Source organism: Typopeltis vanoorti, chromosome 4 (genome assembly GCF_054136105.1).
Source record: "Typopeltis vanoorti isolate ZY-2024b chromosome 4, IOZ_Tvanoo_1.0, whole genome shotgun sequence".
In the NCBI taxonomy this organism is placed as follows: Eukaryota; Metazoa; Arthropoda; class Arachnida; order Uropygi; family Thelyphonidae; genus Typopeltis; species Typopeltis vanoorti.
The window spans coordinates 153,922,491-153,942,241 of NC_143552.1; the positions used below are offsets into that span (position 1 = coordinate 153,922,491).

At 35.3% G+C, this 19,751-nt stretch overlaps 1 protein-coding gene across 4 annotated transcripts in view; it reads left to right on the forward strand.

Annotated features, from left to right (window-relative positions):
- Nucleotides 1-18,997, forward strand: part of Nep2 (M13 family metallopeptidase neprilysin 2) — a 355,508-nt gene extending 336,511 nt beyond the window's left edge. For all 4 annotated transcript variants that reach the window (XM_090391525.1, XM_090391528.1, XM_090391526.1 and 1 more), the window contains exons 19-21: nt 2,603-2,698; nt 13,151-13,227; nt 17,417-18,997. In XM_090391525.1, coding sequence (XP_090247651.1) covers nt 2,603-2,698; nt 13,151-13,227; nt 17,417-17,516 — 273 coding nt within the window. In that variant the 3' untranslated portion in view covers nt 17,517-18,997. The remainder of the gene's footprint in view (nt 1-2,602; nt 2,699-13,150; nt 13,228-17,416) is intronic.
- The last annotated feature ends 754 nt before the right edge of the window (nt 18,998-19,751 follow it).

The following is a 19,751-nucleotide window of genomic DNA, read 5'->3' on the forward strand; positions in this document are numbered from 1 at the left end:
AAGGGAAGGTGCGACAGCTGGTTTCAGTGATTCATAGCCTCCCTCGATGAGTCCTTGACTCCCTGGAGGTCTCAGATAATAACAATAAAATTGAGATATCACTAGGCATTGACATACATGCATCCTGGCAAAGAAACCAACCCATTTTATGTAATGTGGAATATTTTTAATAGTAAATAGGTTTTTTAAAAATTATTATTATTATTCAGGCCTCCATGGAGTCAAAAGACTCATCGTGGGAGGTCCTTGCTAAGAACATAAAGTCTGTCAAGACTCATCGAGGGGAGGTCCCCCCCCCTGAGAAACACAAAGTCTTACCACTCCTTAAACTCATTGACCGTTCTCACTCTCACCACTCCATCAGGCAATGCATTCCTGGCTCAACCACCCTCCATGCAAAGAAACCTGTTCAACCAAGTGAAAGAACTCCCCAGTGTTGACCCTGTAACCACTTCTCAACAGTTTAAAAGTCTCAATCATATCACCTCTCCTTCTTCTATCTGCCAAACTCTGCAGTCCACATTCCCTCAGCCGATTCTCATAACTATCCTTGTACAGTCCTGAGACCATCTTTGTCATCCGTCTTTGTATCTTTTCCACAGTTAATTTATCCCCTTCAAATCCTGGGGACCAAATCTGAGAACAATAATCCAAGTGTGGTCTGATCAGAGACTTATACAACGGAATGATAACCCTCTTATCTCTGCAGGTCAGTGTCCTTCTCATAATTGCAGCAATCTTCTGTGTTACCTTTACCACCTTTGCAATATGTCCCCTAAACTTCAGGTTTCTATCAATCATCAACCCCAGATCTCTTGTCTCCCCAACTTCCTCCAGTATAACTCCTCCCATAGAGTATGCAATTGAAATAAGATAACATTACTTTTGAGTAATGTGAAAATTTCATTTAAAATTATATGTATGATATGATAATATATACTTGCCTTATGCGAAAAGGGAATGATATTTAATTTACAATAAAAAACAAATTCACCAAGCTACATTAATATCATAGCATATTATATATATAGGCTGAATAATCTCTCGTGTTTAGGATCACCATAAAAAAGTAAGTAAAAAAAAAAAAACATTAATTAATATGTAAGGTTTATTCTGTGCTTCGCTGGAGATGTTTATATCATGAGTGATAATGTCAAAAATTCATAATTCTTAACTAAATTTTTTTTTTATTTGAAAACGTTTGCTTCTACTCTATTATATTAGTTATGTATAGTACCATCTGCATTTTCAGGTTCATGGAATATAATGGTGAGGAAACTTTGAAGTTTCCTCACCATTATATTTAGACATATTTACATCAGAGAACCTGGATAACTGGTTTTGAACAGAAACAACATGGCTCCAAATGAGTAGGTTTATCAGATTTACTGATTAGGTGAAACAGGATAATCCTCAGAAATTATGAGACTTCAAGAAAGCTGTGCAGTATTACAAAAAAAGCAAATCTTTGATTCTTTTATCAGCCAGTCAACAGTGAGCAATTTGTTGTAATTGTGCAACAACAATTAACGAAAATATTATCATCAGAAAACCTAAAACATGGTTTCAACAAGACAAACGCAACTGGTGTATTTGACATACATGCTTCATCAGTAGTCAAACCTTATCTTAATTGATTTCTTTTTATGGGAATTTTTAAGGAATACTGTAGGCTCAAATCAGTCCACACGGTTAGCCTAGTGGCTATGTCCTTCGCAACCATATGCCTGGGGAAGGAGTGTCCTAGGTCGATTCCCATCTACGACGTGAGGAGCTCAAGGATCTTTCTCAGCCATAGCCAAGTTAGCTGGTCTTGGGCGTGGACAGCAGGGTTTTCCCCCCAGCATGTGAACACATGCCGCTACAGTCAAAAACCCCCCCCCCCCAAGCGGCAGGCTGGTTGGAGGTCGTACTAACAAAAAGTCGCATCAAAATGTAACACGCGGACCCTGCATTGGAAGTGGGATAAATGCATAGAGGAGGAAGAAGAAGACTGTAGGCTCAAATCAACTTCACACACTGAAAGATACAGATTCAAAGTCAGCATGCTGCAGTAAATTCTCTACTAACAGAACATAATTATAGGTGTTTCATAACATGATTTAAAATATACATGAGAGGAATATAATGGGCACTACTTTTCACACTATCTGTAATGTAGTATTACTTAACATGAGCTTTATCTATGGGCTGCCTTTCTTTTAGAATGCACCACACCCTGCAGCTTCTATTGGCAAACTTTCACTCAAGCTGATTGGGCAAGTAGCTGTTGCAAAAGTTTTAAGTAGCTATTAGAAAACTTTTGCAACAGCAGGAGAACCAGAGGAAAATACTTTAGTGAATTTCTGTTCCATCCATTTGCACACATCTGATAATTAGCTTTTAATTTCCTGTGTCATTTTATGTTTCTTGCTTTTAAAAGTGTTTATTCTTCCTGGTGATGACGCGTGGAAATATTATTAAAATTAGTTTTACGACTTTCCTTATGTGTTTGTTTTATTTATTTTGTAATAAGTAATATGCTATTTTACTTATTCCCAGTGTATGCGAATTTTGCAAAGCATAAATTTTATATAACATTTTTTCTCCCTTTTTCATATAGGCATACAAATCTTGGGTGAAAGATCATGGGCTTGAAGATTCCTTACCTGGACTCAAATATACACCTAATCAGCTATTTTGGATTAGTGCAGCAAATGTATGTATAATAAAATTATTATTAAACTTATTAATATAGGTGGACCTGTGTGGAGTGAAAAGAGTTATAGAAAGTCCACTCAACAATTCATGTGTGTAAATCATGTTATTTCTCCTCTTTCTTCTGTTTGCCAAGTTCTATTCTAGTCTGCAGATTCTCCCAGCCAATCTACAACAGTTTCATAGCCATATACCTTTATTCTAATTTCTGAACTATCTCTCTAGAATTTCCTCATTTCTCCAACATCAAAAAGTGATTAAATATGTACACAGTAGTCCAAATATGATCTATGATCATGCAATGGTACTTCTTCATTATCTCAAATTTTTCTTGTTCTTCTCACTACTGAAGCAATTCCCCATTGTTCACTACCTTTGAAGTATTCCCTGAACTTCAACTTCCTGTCATTTAGAACTCTTAAATCTCTTGTCTGCTTTCTTCTCCATCCTAATATATTATTATTATTATTATATTATTATTATTATTATTATTCAGACCTCCATGGAGTCAAAAGACTCATCGTGGGAGGTCCTTCCTAAGAAACCCAAAGTCTATCAAGACTCATCGAGGAGAGGTCCCCCCCCCCTGAGAAACACAAAGTCTTACCACTCCTTAAACTCATTGACCGTTCTCACTCTCACCACTCCATCAGGCAATGCATTCCTGGCTCAACCACCCTCCATGCAAAGAAACCACTCCTCACCCTCTTGCTCACGGTTTCCTTGCGTAACTTCCAGGGATGGCTTCTTGTCATCACTCCTTCCCGCTGTTCAACCAAGTGAAAGAACTCCCCATTGTCAACCCTGTAACCACCTCTCAACAGTTTAAAAGTCTCAATCACATCACCTCTCCTTCTTCTATCCACCAAACTCTACAGTCCACATTCCCTCAGCTGATCCTCATAACTAACTACTGCCCAATCCTTCAGGTGAAAATTTTAACGTACAATACTTGGCATTTAGACATATCGTGTTGGTATCACCAATCTATTCAAATTTTCATGTAGGTCCTCTGCTTTGTTACTAATTAATATACTGCATATATATGTGGGTAAAGATCCATTAAAAGCTATTAGTCAAAATGTACAGTAACATTCAGTTTATAACAGATGAACTTATGAGGGAGGGTCTGGAAAGTTCTGATAAACCTAGAACAAAATGATATTAAAGCAACTGATATATCCACAAGAAAGAACATACTAGTAGCAGAGTTATGAAGGTAACTTATGTTCATTCTTGTGATATTATAATTTATGTGCATGTCTTTATGAGGGGGTCTGGAAAGTTCTGATAAACACCTAGAACAAAAATTATATTAAAGCAACACAAAAAACAAAATAATAAAATTATTATTACAGGACTTTCATAAAATGAAGTAAGAATCATATTCTATCTTAAAGTCATTCACTATCTGAATCCTCAGATCACAAAAGCAATGCATTCCATGCATCCTTCAAAGAAACAGTAACAGATCAGGATAATGTTATTTGTGTGAGCATTTGGGTGAAGAACTGGTTTGTGTTGGATTACAGCAGGAGTAACTAAAGCTATGAAGGCCAGTATATATTATGTGTTCTTCTAGCTGGTTTGCAGAATGAAATACCCAAATTTCTGAAGAGAAAACCTCATCACTTCTGTATGAATGTAGTTATTTGCCTTCAGTCAATATACCCTTAGAAAAGGTGCATGACATCTTTCTAGACAAAATTCAAACCAAGATCTTTCCAACTAAAGGTACCATTGTTACTGAGCTGGTCTCAAATGCATTCTTACACATACACCCTCTGTCCAAAAAGAAACCGAACTTTTGAAAATAGAAGAAACTAGTGGCACCACCTGGTGTATCTTTTTGTTGTTGAAAGCGGCAACCTTCATTAGTATTGTGTCAACTGTTTATGACATTTGTTTCATTAGAAGCCGAGTTATAGTGCCAAGAATAACAGTGTGTTTTGATGAATGGTCGGAAAATGAGTTTCAAACAGAGAGCTGCAATTGACTTTTGTGCTAAACTTGGTAAAAGTTTTACCAAAATGCATCAAATGCTTCAAAAAGCATACAGTGATGAATGCTGATCCCATACTCAAGTTTACGAGGGATTTAAGCGATTTCAAAGTGGTTGTGAGACACTTAAGGATGACGAAAAGTCGGGCCGTCCAAAAACTGGACTGAGCGAAGTTAATATCCAAAAAGTGCATGTTTCATCAAAGAAAACCCAAAATCGTCAGTGCGATTGATTGAACACTGCAAGGACCGCATTAAAACTGCTTGTAAGGACTCAAACTTCCTTGAAATGATCATTACTGGTGATGAAATATGGTGTTTTGAGTATGAGCCTAAAAACAAAGTGCCAGAGTGCTGAGTGGAGATCATCAGAATAGGGGCATCCAGAAAAAGGTCGCTTGGAGAAGTCAAAAGTAAAGACAATGCCGATTTGTTTCTATGATTCCAAGGGCCATTATCCACAAAGAATTCGTTCTGCCTGGCCAAACGGTCAATTCTGAGTTTTATTCCAAAGTTTTCAAGTGATTGATAGTGAGAATTTGTCGCGTATGGCATTAAATATCGTGACGACCGACCGTTCATCAAAACACACTCTTGGCACTATAACTAGGCTTCTAATGAAACAAATATCATAAACAGTTGACACAACACTAATGAAGTTTGTCGCTTTCGACAACAAAAAAGATACAACAGGTGGCACCACAAGTTTCTTATATTTTTGAAAAGTTCAGTTTCTTTTTGGACAGAGGGTGTACAATCCTAAATTGATATACTTCCTAATGTAATAAAATGTTTCTGTTTCTCATCATGCCAATGGAAACAGAGTGTAGAAAGACTGATATGTTTATTGTACACATTGATTTATTTTAATGGTATAGATGAGAACACAGACCGATGTGAAAACAACTATTTATTAACTTGCCAGCCTGGTTGGCCGAGCAGTTAGCGTATCCGTTCTCCAGCCAAAACGCTGCCGGTTCGAATCCCACTGTGGGTATGAATGTTTGCGATTCTCTGTGGAGATACTAGTGGTGGTGGGTGGTAGATGGCGTTGGTGGATTGAGCGGTGGAGACAGAGAGATGTAGAGTAGGTGTCCTCCCTCAATGAGTCTTTGGACTCCCTGGAGGTGTCACGTAATAATAATTTATTGTTGATATTTCACTGGTATTCTATCCAGCATCTTCAGAGCACAAAAACACTCTGATGTCTCCTGCACCAGTGAGAAAACATCACTATCAACAATAACGTAGTCAATGAGACTTTTCTTATTCCTTGACTCTTCTCTCCATGTGAATTTGTGCACATTTTTATGTTGGAACATGGTGTTAGTAATAACCAGTCCATGACCTGAGCAGAAATCCAACAGGTATTTGCCATTATTATTGGTTTTACTCTTTTCTCCAAATTTTCCCAAAACATTTTTGTATGTCTGACAATCACTTCCTACTCTACTATTTAGATCCCCAACAAGGAGCAACTTTTCCTTTTTCACTGTGTCAGTAGCTAGCTTTCGCTAGAGCCTCAAAAAATTTCTCCACTTCTACCTTTGTAGAGCCTTCTGTGGGACCATAGGCACAAATAAGTCTCATTGTCCAGTTCCCCATTCTGATATTTGCCAAAATCACGCTACTTGACACTGCCTACCACCACTCAAGAAGATGAGCCTCATATTTTGTGTTGAATACTATGGTTACTTCTTCTTTTCCTTGATTGTCATTGCCTGAATATAACAGCATTCTTAGCACATTTAAATAGCCAATATCCAAAAATCCACTTTACAATGGAACTGGAAGCTAATGACTGTCTTCCCTTTCTGGAGAAACTAATCACACATCTTCCAGATGGTTTCCTGTCATTCTTGTTTTATAGAAAACCCACACATACAGGAAGATATTTACACAAACAACCACACCATCACCCATCACAACAGTATGGTATCCTAAAAAAACTAACTCACAGAGCTAGAGCAATCTGTTCCAATGACAATGCTCTCTTAGCCAATGGCTATAATCACCATAAGATACACAAAATACTAAATGCTCCCTAGAAATCCCCCACTGTCTACAACAGAAGACTACAACAAAACTGTCACCATCCCATACATTAAAGGCACACATCTGAAAATATATCTAGAGTGTTTAATAAACATCAACTATGCACTGTATTTAAACCCTATGTCAAATTGGCAACTCTCATCTGTTCACCCAAGGACAGAATCTTTTCTTTATCACATCCAGGAGTCTATGAAGTGCTGTATTCGTGTGATCGAGCCTACCATGGACAGACAGGAAGAACTATGGATATCTGCCTCAGTGAGCATAAAAAATACATATGACAATATCACTATGGCAATCGGGTCTAGCAGATCATGCTTTTGATACCCCTGCACACAGGATCAATTGGAAAAAAGTGTTGCACAGAAGCCTTAATAAGTCAGAGAGATTGTTCTTGGAATCAACAGAAGCCTTGAAACATACTCCAAATCCAAACCTCAACAAGTATAGCTGTATAAATTTGCCAAAGATTTGGGAGATAGTCATCTTAAGACCTAATCAATACCTGGTTTCTCTCTCTCATTTTTTTTTTCTCGATGTAGATGGCGCCTAATTAGGCTTTAGTCTTTGTGTTGTACGGTACAGTTGTTCAAACTAGTCCCATGGTTATACTGGATTATTGTTGTCTTGCATACCGTGGCAAACTATTTTTGTGTTCTGAAGATGCTGGATAGAATACCAGTGAAATATCAGCAATAAGTTAAATAGTTATTTTTTGTATTGGTCTGTGTTCTCATCTATACTGTAAAAATTAATCAACAGTGAAACAGAGGATATCAAAATACTTGCCTATTCATTTCCAGTTCTTAAAATATATTTCTCCAGAGAAGATAAAAAAAAAAAAAAAGTGAAAAGAAACGAGATCATCATCATGATAATGTATCTGCATAGAGGAAGTGTGTTATAATAAAAACTCATCATGGGACTCAGTGTTGCTTCTTCCTAAATGCCACAATACCCATTATTGCATATCTTAAATTCATTCTTAGTCCTCACATACTGATGACCCTCTCCAGCAGTACAGTCTATTCACCATCACACTTGATGCTAAAATCTATGCTTCCCAACCATATGCATTATTATTATTAAGAGAGAGACCTCGAGAGAGGCCACATACTACATGCACCAGCTGTCACACTTGTTTTTGAATTAATTCACACATCTTGCACATACAGAATTTAATGGCAGTCCATTTGAATCATGCACCACTCCATGAGAGAAAAATCTAGATCTCACCCCCTTCTTGGAGACATTCATTCTCAGCCTTCCAATGATGCCCTCTTCTCCTTCCCCCACCATCCATAAAATCAAAAATTCCATCAACTGAAATCCTGTATGACACTTTCAGAAATTTTTAAGTCAATCATATCACCCCTCTTTCTCTTGTTTGCTAGTATCTGCAGTCTAAAAATTCTTAATCTGTCTTCATAAACAGTATTCAACAATCTTGGCATCATTCTTGACACTCTCTCCACTATATCAGAATCACCACGGAAACCAGGAGACCAGACCTGTGCAATAGTCCAAGTGAGGTCTTATCAAGGCCTTGTAAAGAGGCAAAATGACATCTTTACATGTGAAAGTTCGTTTCAGCATTGCAATTATCTTTTGAGTTGTATTTGCAATCTTGGCTATATGCACACTATTTTGAATAGTAAATATGTTTTTTTTAGAAATTGAAATAAGATAACATTACTTTTGAGTAATGTGAAAATATCATTTTCATATTACTCAAAAGTTACATTACATTTCCCTGGCCTGATCAGTTTTTCTATCATAATCCCACCAACATAATACAACATTGGATATCTAATTACACCAAAGTGCATGACTTGACATTTATTAACATTGAAATGACAGCCATTTTCACATGCCCACAATTCCAACCTATTCAAATCAGTCTGCAAGTGCTGCATTCTATATACCCTACTATTTTTGTATCATCAGCAAATAATTGCATGTTGCCTGTCAAATCTGTCCTGATGTCATTAATGTAAAGATTGAATAACAGTGGACCAAGGACTGATCCTTGTGGTACATCATTGGTTACCTTAAATCCGGCAGACTCGCATTCCCCATATACCACTTTTTGATATCCATCAGTCAGCTATCCTCTTATTCAAGCCATATTTTATAATCCAATCCCATATTCTCCAATTAATGCAAGTTTTCCATACTGTATCCTGTCAAAAGCCTTAGCAAAATCCAAAAGTATCATGGTGTTTATCTATTCCCCCTTGTCTAGCTCAATGGTAACATTATTATAGAATGTGAGTAATACTGATCACAGCAGAGATAGAAGAGTTGCGATTCCATTGTATAAAGCCCTGATGAGATCACACCTGGATTACTGTACTCAGATTAGGTCCCCAGGATTTGAAGGGAATAAATTAACCTTGGAAAGAGTACATATCAGTACTTTAGTAAGAAGAAACTATTAGACACTGGAAATGTGGTGGATTAGATGATATTTAACAAGCAGTTGATCTTTAGACTGTGCTTTGTGAATAATTCAAAAGGCATGGTCTAAAGGTCATATTATGGAATTGCAGAAGAATTTTTCTACTGAGTGTTTCAGGTAAGGTCAGGATCAGATTTTCACTTTATGACAGAAATCATAGAAATATAACAGGATCCATGTAGGTTTTGTAATGTAGATCTGGAAAAGGTATGCCTACTAAGACAATGATGTGAAAGTCAACAGTCAATACTTCATGTGCAAACTTTGTTTGCTTAATTTGGATAAAGCATTAAACAAGAATATAATTTCTTGGCAACTATAAATTATGTAGCTCAGTCAGTTTCAGTGAACGATTCCCTTTGGCTGAACAGATCTAGGTTTGGATTCACATCCTATCTAGGATGTGACAACCTTTATGAGAACTTTTTAAGTGAAGGTGAGTTAGCTAGTTTCATATGAAGGTGCTAGGGTTTTTATCCAGAAAACTGGTTTTTCATCCTGCAATCAGGTAATCCTGCCAAGAGAACACATGCAATTTACAATATTTACAGGAATAAGGCTAATTACCTCATTCTGGAATCATGGTTATGATAGTCAAGAATGGTTATGAATACCTTGAATGGTTATGAGAGCACATTAAGAACCATAGAAGAAGATCTGGAAAAGGCTTGTGATAAGGTGCCAAGCAAAATGCTGTTCAGAATACTACAATCATATGATGTAAACAGGATGTGTCAAGCTGAAAGTCAGAAGTTAGAACTGAAGAATGTGCAGGAAGATAAGATGATATAAAATCAAGGTGTAAAATCAGAATGTACACTATCATCACCACTCTTATATGGATCACATTATAAAGGAAAGTGGTATCAAAGCTGATATCCAAATTGGAGTTATTCATGTTAGCTCTTTACTTTATATCAGACAATGTTATATTATTAAATAAATCTAGTACATCGTCAGGATTCTTTAAATAATTGAAAAATTGCTGTAACAAATTTGGCATGAAAATTAGTAATAAAAAGACAAAGACTGCTAAAGGTAGAAACATGGAAAACATTAACTGCATTATCAGTGAAGAGCTTACAGAACAATATTTCAGTTATTTATGCACAGGTTATTTATTAACAGCGACATGATATATATTCATGTGTGATGTCACTGTTAGTAAAGGTGCCAGGACAATGTGCTGCTGCATGCCATCCCAAAAAAAGCACTGGATAAACACTAAACTAACATCACACAAGACAGCATTCAAACAATATTTAACTTATGAATCTGAGAAGTGTTACAAAAATTTGATCAATGCTTGAGTTCTGAGAAAAATTAAGGGACTCAAACAGATGGCATCAATAGCAGAATCATATTCTTTACCATTTTCATCGATCAATATCATCCTTCAATAATCATTCTTTCTTATGCTGGCTACGTATCTAAAGAACTCCTGATTTTTTTTTTTTTTTTTTTTTGTTTTATTAGCTAAGTGCTGTTCATACTGCAACTTTTGCTACCTTTACCAAGTTACCTTCCTTGCCTGTTTTTTTGTACTCCTCATGGAGCTGATTATCTCCACTCATTTTATGCTGCTTCCGTAATACTTTCTTCCTCCAGATTACATGCTTAATCTCTTCATTAATTCAATTTACACCAACCTTATTTAACCTGCTAACCTTCAGAATACATTTAGATATTGTGTCTACCAGATAGTTCTCGAATAGCACCCGAGCAGCATCGATCTCCTTTCCAATCAACTCATTCCATGACATAGCTGTATGCTGTCTCTTGAGCTTACACAAATCTTGGAGTTCACACATATATATCTTTTCCTCACAGGAGTCCTCATATAGCTGACAACTATCTAGGTAATCATTTCATAGGCAGTCTCACCAAATAGATGGTGATTGATTTATATCCTCTGATGAGGTTGATCAAATCTAAGACTCTTGATCCTCGCATGCCTTCTGTTGCATACTTCCTTAGGTAGTTGTCCCTCAAACTCTTCCTACGCATTTACAAACTGCACACCTTTCTCTTCACACATCTGCTAATATACCATTAATATTCTTTGATTACCACCTCGACTCTTTGATTACTGTTTATACCTTTTCTATCAAACTATTATCTTTTATTCTCACCAACCACCTCCTGATATCCATTTTTATATTCTCCTTATTTCCAACCAAGTCTACTAGCACTACCAACTCTTATTCCTCATATCCAGTGCCTCAATTGCTCTAACTCATTAAGATATCTGGAAAGAATCTGACATTGTTAATATTCAAAGATGTGTAAGCAGGGCTATTTTAGCAGATGTGGCAGCTTAATTTGGAAGAAAATTATGGATATGAGGTTAATATGCAAACTAAATCATGGTATTACCATAGTATCCTGTACACCCATTCTGAGTAATATCAGGAATTTGATGACAATGGATATTTCTTTTTATTTGCTTCTTATAACTGAGATAGAGAGCCAATAATATAACATTTTGTAACTTTGCATTCACGATAGTCAAAAATTGCACAAGAAATAAAAGGTCATAAGTTGAATGCAGTCAATCTTTTCATCACAATCTTTTCTGCATCCAGCATTAGATTCCCATGTGATGTGTATGTTATTAATGTGAATACATGAAATTTTTAAATGACTATAAACACAATTCACATACAAGTATCCCTTGCTTAACAGGGGATTTGATTAATGCGGCGAAATTAATTGCAACAATCCCTTGATATACGTGGCAAGAATTTTGATTAACACGCCTTTAACTCTGTGGAGTTCTCAGCTGATCTGACAGATACATGCAAAATGTTTAATATAAATATTCTTACACAATTCAGTGTATAGCTTGGAAGTCACAAGTAGCTGTGCATTCATATGTCATGAGTGATATTCCGCACTGTTTTTTGCTGTCAGTTTGGTTTAACACGTTATGTAAAGGTTTGTGATATTTGACAGTAAATTGTATCTGAGAGATACCGCGACCTCCGATGTCAGTATATTGGTTTTTTTTTAATTCCTTGTTCAATAATTTCTAGATTGTAACTGAAAATAAATAAACCATCATGTATTATTGAAATAGAGAGCCAAAGGCTTATTTATCATACATGTCCTCTAGGAGATGTGCTTTACATTATGGAAAATACTAAGGAAAGTGATCTGGAGCTTACTCCACCTTTACTATGAGTTGCCCATAAGGTTGCTATCCGCCGAAACTTTTAGTTTCTATATATTCGGCACGAAACTCTTGTAGTTTCTATATTCGGCTGTGAAATAATGTTGGATTCAACATACACTTAATTTGTATCATCATGTATTATATTTGCAGTGTTTTTTCTTTATGTTTTATTGCTTGTTTGCCGAGGTCTGGAGAGTCATTTTGCTTGTTATCGTAGAATTTATGCCGATAAGATAAAAACTAAAACTGTTCAAACGACTCTTGATAACTTCTTTTGATAAAAAAATTGCAGTAAATAATGTAGATGGAAGCATTTATTAAACATTTACTTTGCATTCATATTTTATCTTTCCTAAAAGAGTACCATATAAAATGAATTATTAATACAGTAATGGATCATGGACGAATTGTAATTTTTACCATTGATTATTAGATTTGATTAAGGCGATTTTGATATACGCAGTAACATCGAGGGATTAATTAACCCCATTAATTGAGGGATACCTGTATATAACTTTAAATATATAATTTATTATATATTGTATATATAAAATGAATTATTAATACAGTAATGAATCATGGACGAATTGTAATTTTTACCATTATTAGATTTGATTAACGCGATTTTGATATACGCAGTAACATCGAGGGATTAATTAACCCCATTAATTGAGGGATACCTGTATATAACTTTAAATATATAATTTATTATATATTGTATATTGTTTTTATTCTTAAACATAATTTTTGCTTCTTTTAAGGTATGGTGTGGAAAGTATAGACCAGAAGCATTAAAACTGCGAATTTTAACTGGTGCCCATAGTCCTCACGAGTTCAGGTAAGGCAGATCACTCACTCTCTCTCACACACACGTATTGTGTAACTAGAGTAACTGAAGAAATAATACAATTATTGTGTCTTAATTTGTGTATAGTGTTTTTTAAAATTGGATATAGGAGTTGTTTTGTGATGTTTCCTGTGTTGATTTGGGTTACTTATATAACAATCATCGCTGCTGGTTAGATTTCCTAATGGATATGTTGTGAGGAATGCTTTATGTATGCATCAGAAATCTGAATTAACTTATGGACTGCGAGAAGGTATGAAAAGAAAGAGTACTGAAGTGTGTGTGTGTGTGTGTGTGAGAGAGAGAGAGATGATAGATTAGAGCATTTAAAGACAGAACAGTGTGACATAGTGAACAAAAAATGGGTGGAAATATTGGTAGTGGGAAAGATGGTTTTCAGTTGTAGTCTGATGAAAATTCATCAGAATTATACACAGTGCCAATGACAATTTCTTTCGGGAAGATTTAAAGAGCTGGCATTTGTACATGCTGATAATGTTGATAAGTGCAAAGTTTTGCCCTTTGCTTAGAAGTGAAGTGTAGTGTTACATACATATTAGGGGAACTCATAAGATCAATGGGATTTGAGATGTGGAGTAATAAATGAGAGACAAGAAGCACAAGGACACGTTGCAAAAACCACATGGCATACTGTTAGAATGGTAAGAAGGATGATGATGAGTGGAGATTTCCACCATATAACTTTGATCAGAACATACATCTAGAGTCTAGATGTATGCTCTGGATACATCTAGACTCTAGATCAGTGGTCGATATTGACCCCCCAAGGGTCGATATAACATTGTTAGGGGTCGATAGAAAAATATAAGACATCATTGTACAGGTAATATTTAATTCGGTTAACTTGGATTACCTCCATCCTGAATGATAATGCAATTAAGAGTAAATCGTAGGAACAGTGACATGAATAAGACCTGTAAGATAGAGCAAAGTCATGAAAATAGTTACGGAGGACAATCAATACCGAGACCTGTACTGTTTAACTTATATCATTAGATTGCTGGGGGATATTCATTTGTTTGCAGATAATGTGAAGCTGGGAAAGGTTATTAGTAATAATGCAAATGTGGTAGTCCTGCAAGTGAATTTGAATAAAGTGGAGTTAGGAATGGGAAAATGAATGGGGAGTTCACTTTAATTCAGACTGGAGTTTGGCATATACTAACTATATAATCAATGGGAAGCTGCATACTGTGTTGGAGGAATGGAGACAAAGGAACTGAAGTGATGACTGATAGGAACCTAAAATTCAAGAAACATTGCAAAGGTGAAAGTAACCAAATGACTCAGTATTGCTACAATACTGAAACCAGCAGAGATAAAAGATCTAACAGATAAGCTTAGGTGTTGACAGTTATTCGTGACTTATTTTTAATGGTATTAACAACACCAAATGAACTATTTTATAAAAAGATATTTATTAACTTGTTTATATTTTGCTGAATTTCAAATCAGTATCATCAGAGCACACCACTGCATGTATATGCGACAGTGAGTAAGTGAAACAATACAACTGTAATGGACAACAAATCTAAAGTCCTATTTTGGCAACCTCTAATGTTATAGGGGATAAAAAAAAATATCCCATACAGCTATGGGGAGATGCTCTTAAGATAAGTCTCCCAAATTTTTAGCAAATTAATGCAACCATATTCATACACTCAAGGGTGTGCTAGAGGGTGAAGTTTATCCTTAGGTGAGCGAATCAGAATTGCTAATTTAACATGAGGTTTGAATGTGATATGAAGGCCATGTTTCATTAGTACTTTGGCTATTTTTTCGGATGTACCTCTGACACAGGAAAATAGAAATGGTAACAACTTCTATTGTGTTCCTGTGTATTAGAGGAGGAAGTAATGGGGCTATGTAGTATTCTATTTTGTAGGAATTGTAGCCATTGGCCAAGAAAGTATGGTGCAGATATGAGTTCTGTGGACAGAGCTATATCGTTAGAACAAATGGCTCTGTGCAAAAGTGTTTTTAAAATACCATACTGTTGGACTGGATGATGATGTAATTGTTTATGTAAATATCTTCCTGTGTGTGTGTTGGCTTTCTGTAAATGGAAAAAGATAGTGATTAATCTGAAAGGCAGGTGAAAATTTGGGAGACTTATCTTAACTCCCACATAGCTGTAATGTTTTGTTTTTTTTTCCTACAATATTAGAAGGTGCCAAAATAGAACTTTAGATCTGTTGCCTGTTACAATTGTATTGTTTCACTTGCTATTGCATACACATGCTGTGTTGTGCTCTGATGATGCCGATTTAAAACTCAGTGAAATATAAGCAAAATAATAAAACATCTTTTTATAAAATAGTTCTTTTGTTGTTAATACCATTCAAAATAAGTCATGATCAGAGATAAAAGAGTTGTCATCCATTGTATGAAGCCCTGATCAAACTACACTTGGACTATTCTACTCAAATTTGGTCCTCAGGATTTGAAGGGGATAAATTAACCATGGAAAGAGTGCATAGGTGTAGATTACAAAGATGATATCAGGGCTGTACAATGTTAGTTACGAGGATAGGTTGAGGGATTATGGAATCCAGAGTTTATTACTATTACCTCACGACCTCATGGAGTCAAAGACTCATCTGGGAGGTCCTTTTATCACACACACAGCTCATCATACTGTGTCTTAAACACACTCAAACTCCTTGCAGATACCACACTCTCAGGCAAGGCATTCCAATCATTCACAACTCTGCACAAAAATAACCTGCCTCTCACTCCCCTACTCTATACAGTTCATACAGTCACACCCTCTTTATACAGTTTCCAGGGATGACCTCTGGTTCTCCCCTTATCTCCCACTATTTTATGTAGAACTTCTCCAGCATTAATCTTATAACAACCCCTTACCAACTTGTAGGTCTCTATCATATCTCCCCTCTTCCTCCTGTCTACCAGACTCTGCAAATTGCATTTTCTCAATCTTTCCTCATACTCTACATTCCAGAGGTCAGAAACTACCTTAATTAGTCGTCTTTGGACCCTTTCCAACATCTCTTCATCCTTCTGAAAACCAGGTGACCAAATATGGGTACAATAGTCCATGTGTGGCTTAATCAAAGACTTATCCAACGGAACAAGAATCTCCCTACTTCTCACGTCATACTCTACATTCCAGAGGTCAGAAACTACCTTAGTCGTCTTTGGACCCTTTCCAGCATCTCTTCATCCTTCTGAAAACCAGGTGACCAAATCTGGGTACAATAGTCCATGTGTGGCTTAATCAAAGCCTTATACAACGGAACAAGAATCTCGCTACTTCTCATGTCAGTGTCCTCTGCATCATTCCCAGAAGCCTTTGTGTTGTCTTCACAATTTTGGCTATGCATCCCCTAAATTTTAGATCCTTATCCACTATCACCCCCAGATCTCTTTATTTCCTCCACCTCCAACAATATATATCCTCACCAAGTATAAATTCTGCATCCCATCTTTGTTTTCCAAATTTTAAAACCTTACATTTTGCAACATTGAACTCTCATCCCCATTTCCATTCCCCAAGAGTTTGGTAGATAGGAGAGGTGAAATGATTGAGACTTTTAAACTGTTGAGATAGTTATAGGGTTGACGCTGGGGAGTTCTTTTGTTTGGTGGAACTTTGGAAAGGATTGAGGACAAGAGGACATCCCTGGAAGTTGTGAAAGGAAGTCATGAGCAATAGAGTAAGGAGTGGTTTCTTTGCATGGAGGATGATTGAACAGTGGAATGCATTGCATGATAGAGTGGTGACAATATGCATGGTCAATGGATTCAAGCGTATGATACTGTTTTCTAAGGTGGGCCGCCCACGATGAGTCGTCACTCTATGGAGGTTCTGAATAATAATAGTAATAACAGGGAACTGGCATCCCGACTTGTATGCGAATTTATTCAGCTTTTTAAAGTTTTCTTGTAAAGCCATAACATCTTCTCTACTCCTTGGTTCCTCCCAAGTTTGCATCACAAAACAACTGAATATTCCCATTCAAGTCTTACCCAATATCATTAACTTACAGATTACACAGCAATGGCCCTAAAACAGACCCCCCCCCCCGAGGCACACTACTAGTGACTATACTTTGTTTTTCTTTATAATTTTAATATTTTTTTATTTTTATATATTTGTATTTTTGATTATTTTTTTTTTCCTTTTCCCTCACAGAGTGATTGGACCATTTTCTAATCTTCCAGAGTTTGCAAGTGAGTTTAATTGTAGTCTTGGATCACCCATGAATCCTGTCAAAAAATGTGAAGTCTGGTGACGACATGGATTTTTTTAAATTTTAATTCTATCTGTAAATATGAACTGAAACTTCTTCAGTAGTATGGGGCAGATACTGATCCATACTTGAAAGAAAACAGCCAAATCTAAAACCGTGCTGTATTAAGGCATAAAAAGTTTTTTTTTTTTTTCCCATAAAATGATAAACATCCTGAGGAAAATGTTAATTTCAGTGTATTTATTCAAACTGGTAGAAATTCAAAAATTTTGGCTATTATAAATCAAAAATTGTGAGAAGACTTGTATTATTCCAGTTTTGAAATTTCAAATATATAGTACTTATGAAAAGTACAAACTTTTAATTCACTCAAGCAAAATTGCTTATAGCTTTACTCTAGGAATTTTAGCTTCACATTAAAATGTTGTCAGAGAGAACTTTTTTTTTTCCTCATAAATCTGATAGTTATGTTTTGGGAGAAGGGTAACAATAACATCTACCTCTGAAATTAACAAATGTATGTGGATCACTATTGATAAACTATAACATTCATTTATGTAGATAAGCTGTTGTTAAGACTTTTATAAAGAATGATCAGGATGAAATCAAAACAATGTTACTTTTATATTTGTAATGAAACCAAAGGAAAGTAACAAGGTTGATCGACATTTGATAATAGAAAATATTTATACTTTTTTTTTTTTTTTTAAAAATATATAACCTATTTTGTACAAAACTTAAAAAAGATCACTTGGCAGTATATAGATTTAATATGAATAAATCCAACCTTCAAAACATTAATTAATTTGAATAAATCAGTTACTGACTCAAGTAGGAGAGAAAATGGAGCCATTTCACATGACGAAGGCTAACAAAGAGAGAAGGTAGCACTGAATATATCAGTCTTAAATATCAATCATTTGGAACTTTGATGACAATCATTTCTGCCAATGCATGACTGTTGTTAACATTCTTTGTCTAATAGATCTAACTCAAAAGAAGATTACTTGTTCCCTACTATTTTTGCACTGTATTCAGATATCAAAGAAGGCAATGGAACACTGAAAAAGTTCAATGCTATTTTATAGCATATTTAGCAGCTTTGATTCTGAAACACCAAACAGTATAGAAGACATCTGATTGCAATCAATCTTAACAATGGAAACTAGTTACTTCATAAATTTCAAAAATTTTTTGAAATTTCTCGTACCTGCATTCAGTATTTTGGCATTTTATTTTTCTTATTATTGATAAATTTATATCCAGAAAAACAAATCCTATGGTAAACAAATTAATACATCCCCCAAATTAATGGAACACTTACATTTAATGAAGGAATATTTATCTTTAAAAAGACAACTTTTTTAAAATCAGTCAACTTCAGTTCTATCACGATGAATCAAATGATTTATTTTAAATTTAGCCATTCCAATGGCAAAACAGTAAAGCTGACATTGAAATTCTCATGTTAAAATTATGTATATGTTGTGTTTTTGAATAAAGATCCAACTTATGTAAATAAATCACATGTAAAATTTTCTTTATCAATATAAACACTGAAGTCAGCAGTAAGAACAAAATGTATAAGAATTATCACCAGTGTTTTGTGTACAAACATCAGTCAACTTCAGTTCCATCACACATGAAGCAACTTCATGTATAAATTTTGTTTGCTTAAACTTGGATAAAGGATGAAACCAAGTACATAATTTCTTGATATCTTTAATTTATAGTATAATGAAGTGAAAAAACTTCCAACATCTATCTCTAATCCAGAGTATTTTAGTAATAAGGTGTGATGCCTTTTGACTACTTGTATATGGAAATATGACTTCTGCATTACTTCAACCTTGAAATCACTTCTGTGTCTGCTCCCACTGACAACAGCTCGGATTTTGGCAAAATAAGTACTTTGGTTTTTTTTTGTTTGCTTTTTTCACTTTGATTTTATTTTACTGTGCTGGTTTCGCCCCCACTAGCACTAGATTTTTTTAAAGTAAATATTAAGATTGCTGGTAGTGCAGTTAATATCTGCATTACGGGATTACTTTTTTTACTAGATCAAATAGAGCATTTGCTGGTGGTGTAGAATTATTTCTATATCATGGGATTAACTGAAAGACTTTTTTTTCTCTTACAATCAAAAGCAGAGATTTTAGTCTTCCTCCCCCACCTGAGATAACTGTACAATGATACCTTGGGTTTAAACCTTGGTATCTTTAATATATAATAAACCCAAGGTAAAAATCTTTCTCTCATCCAGAGAATTTTTATTAA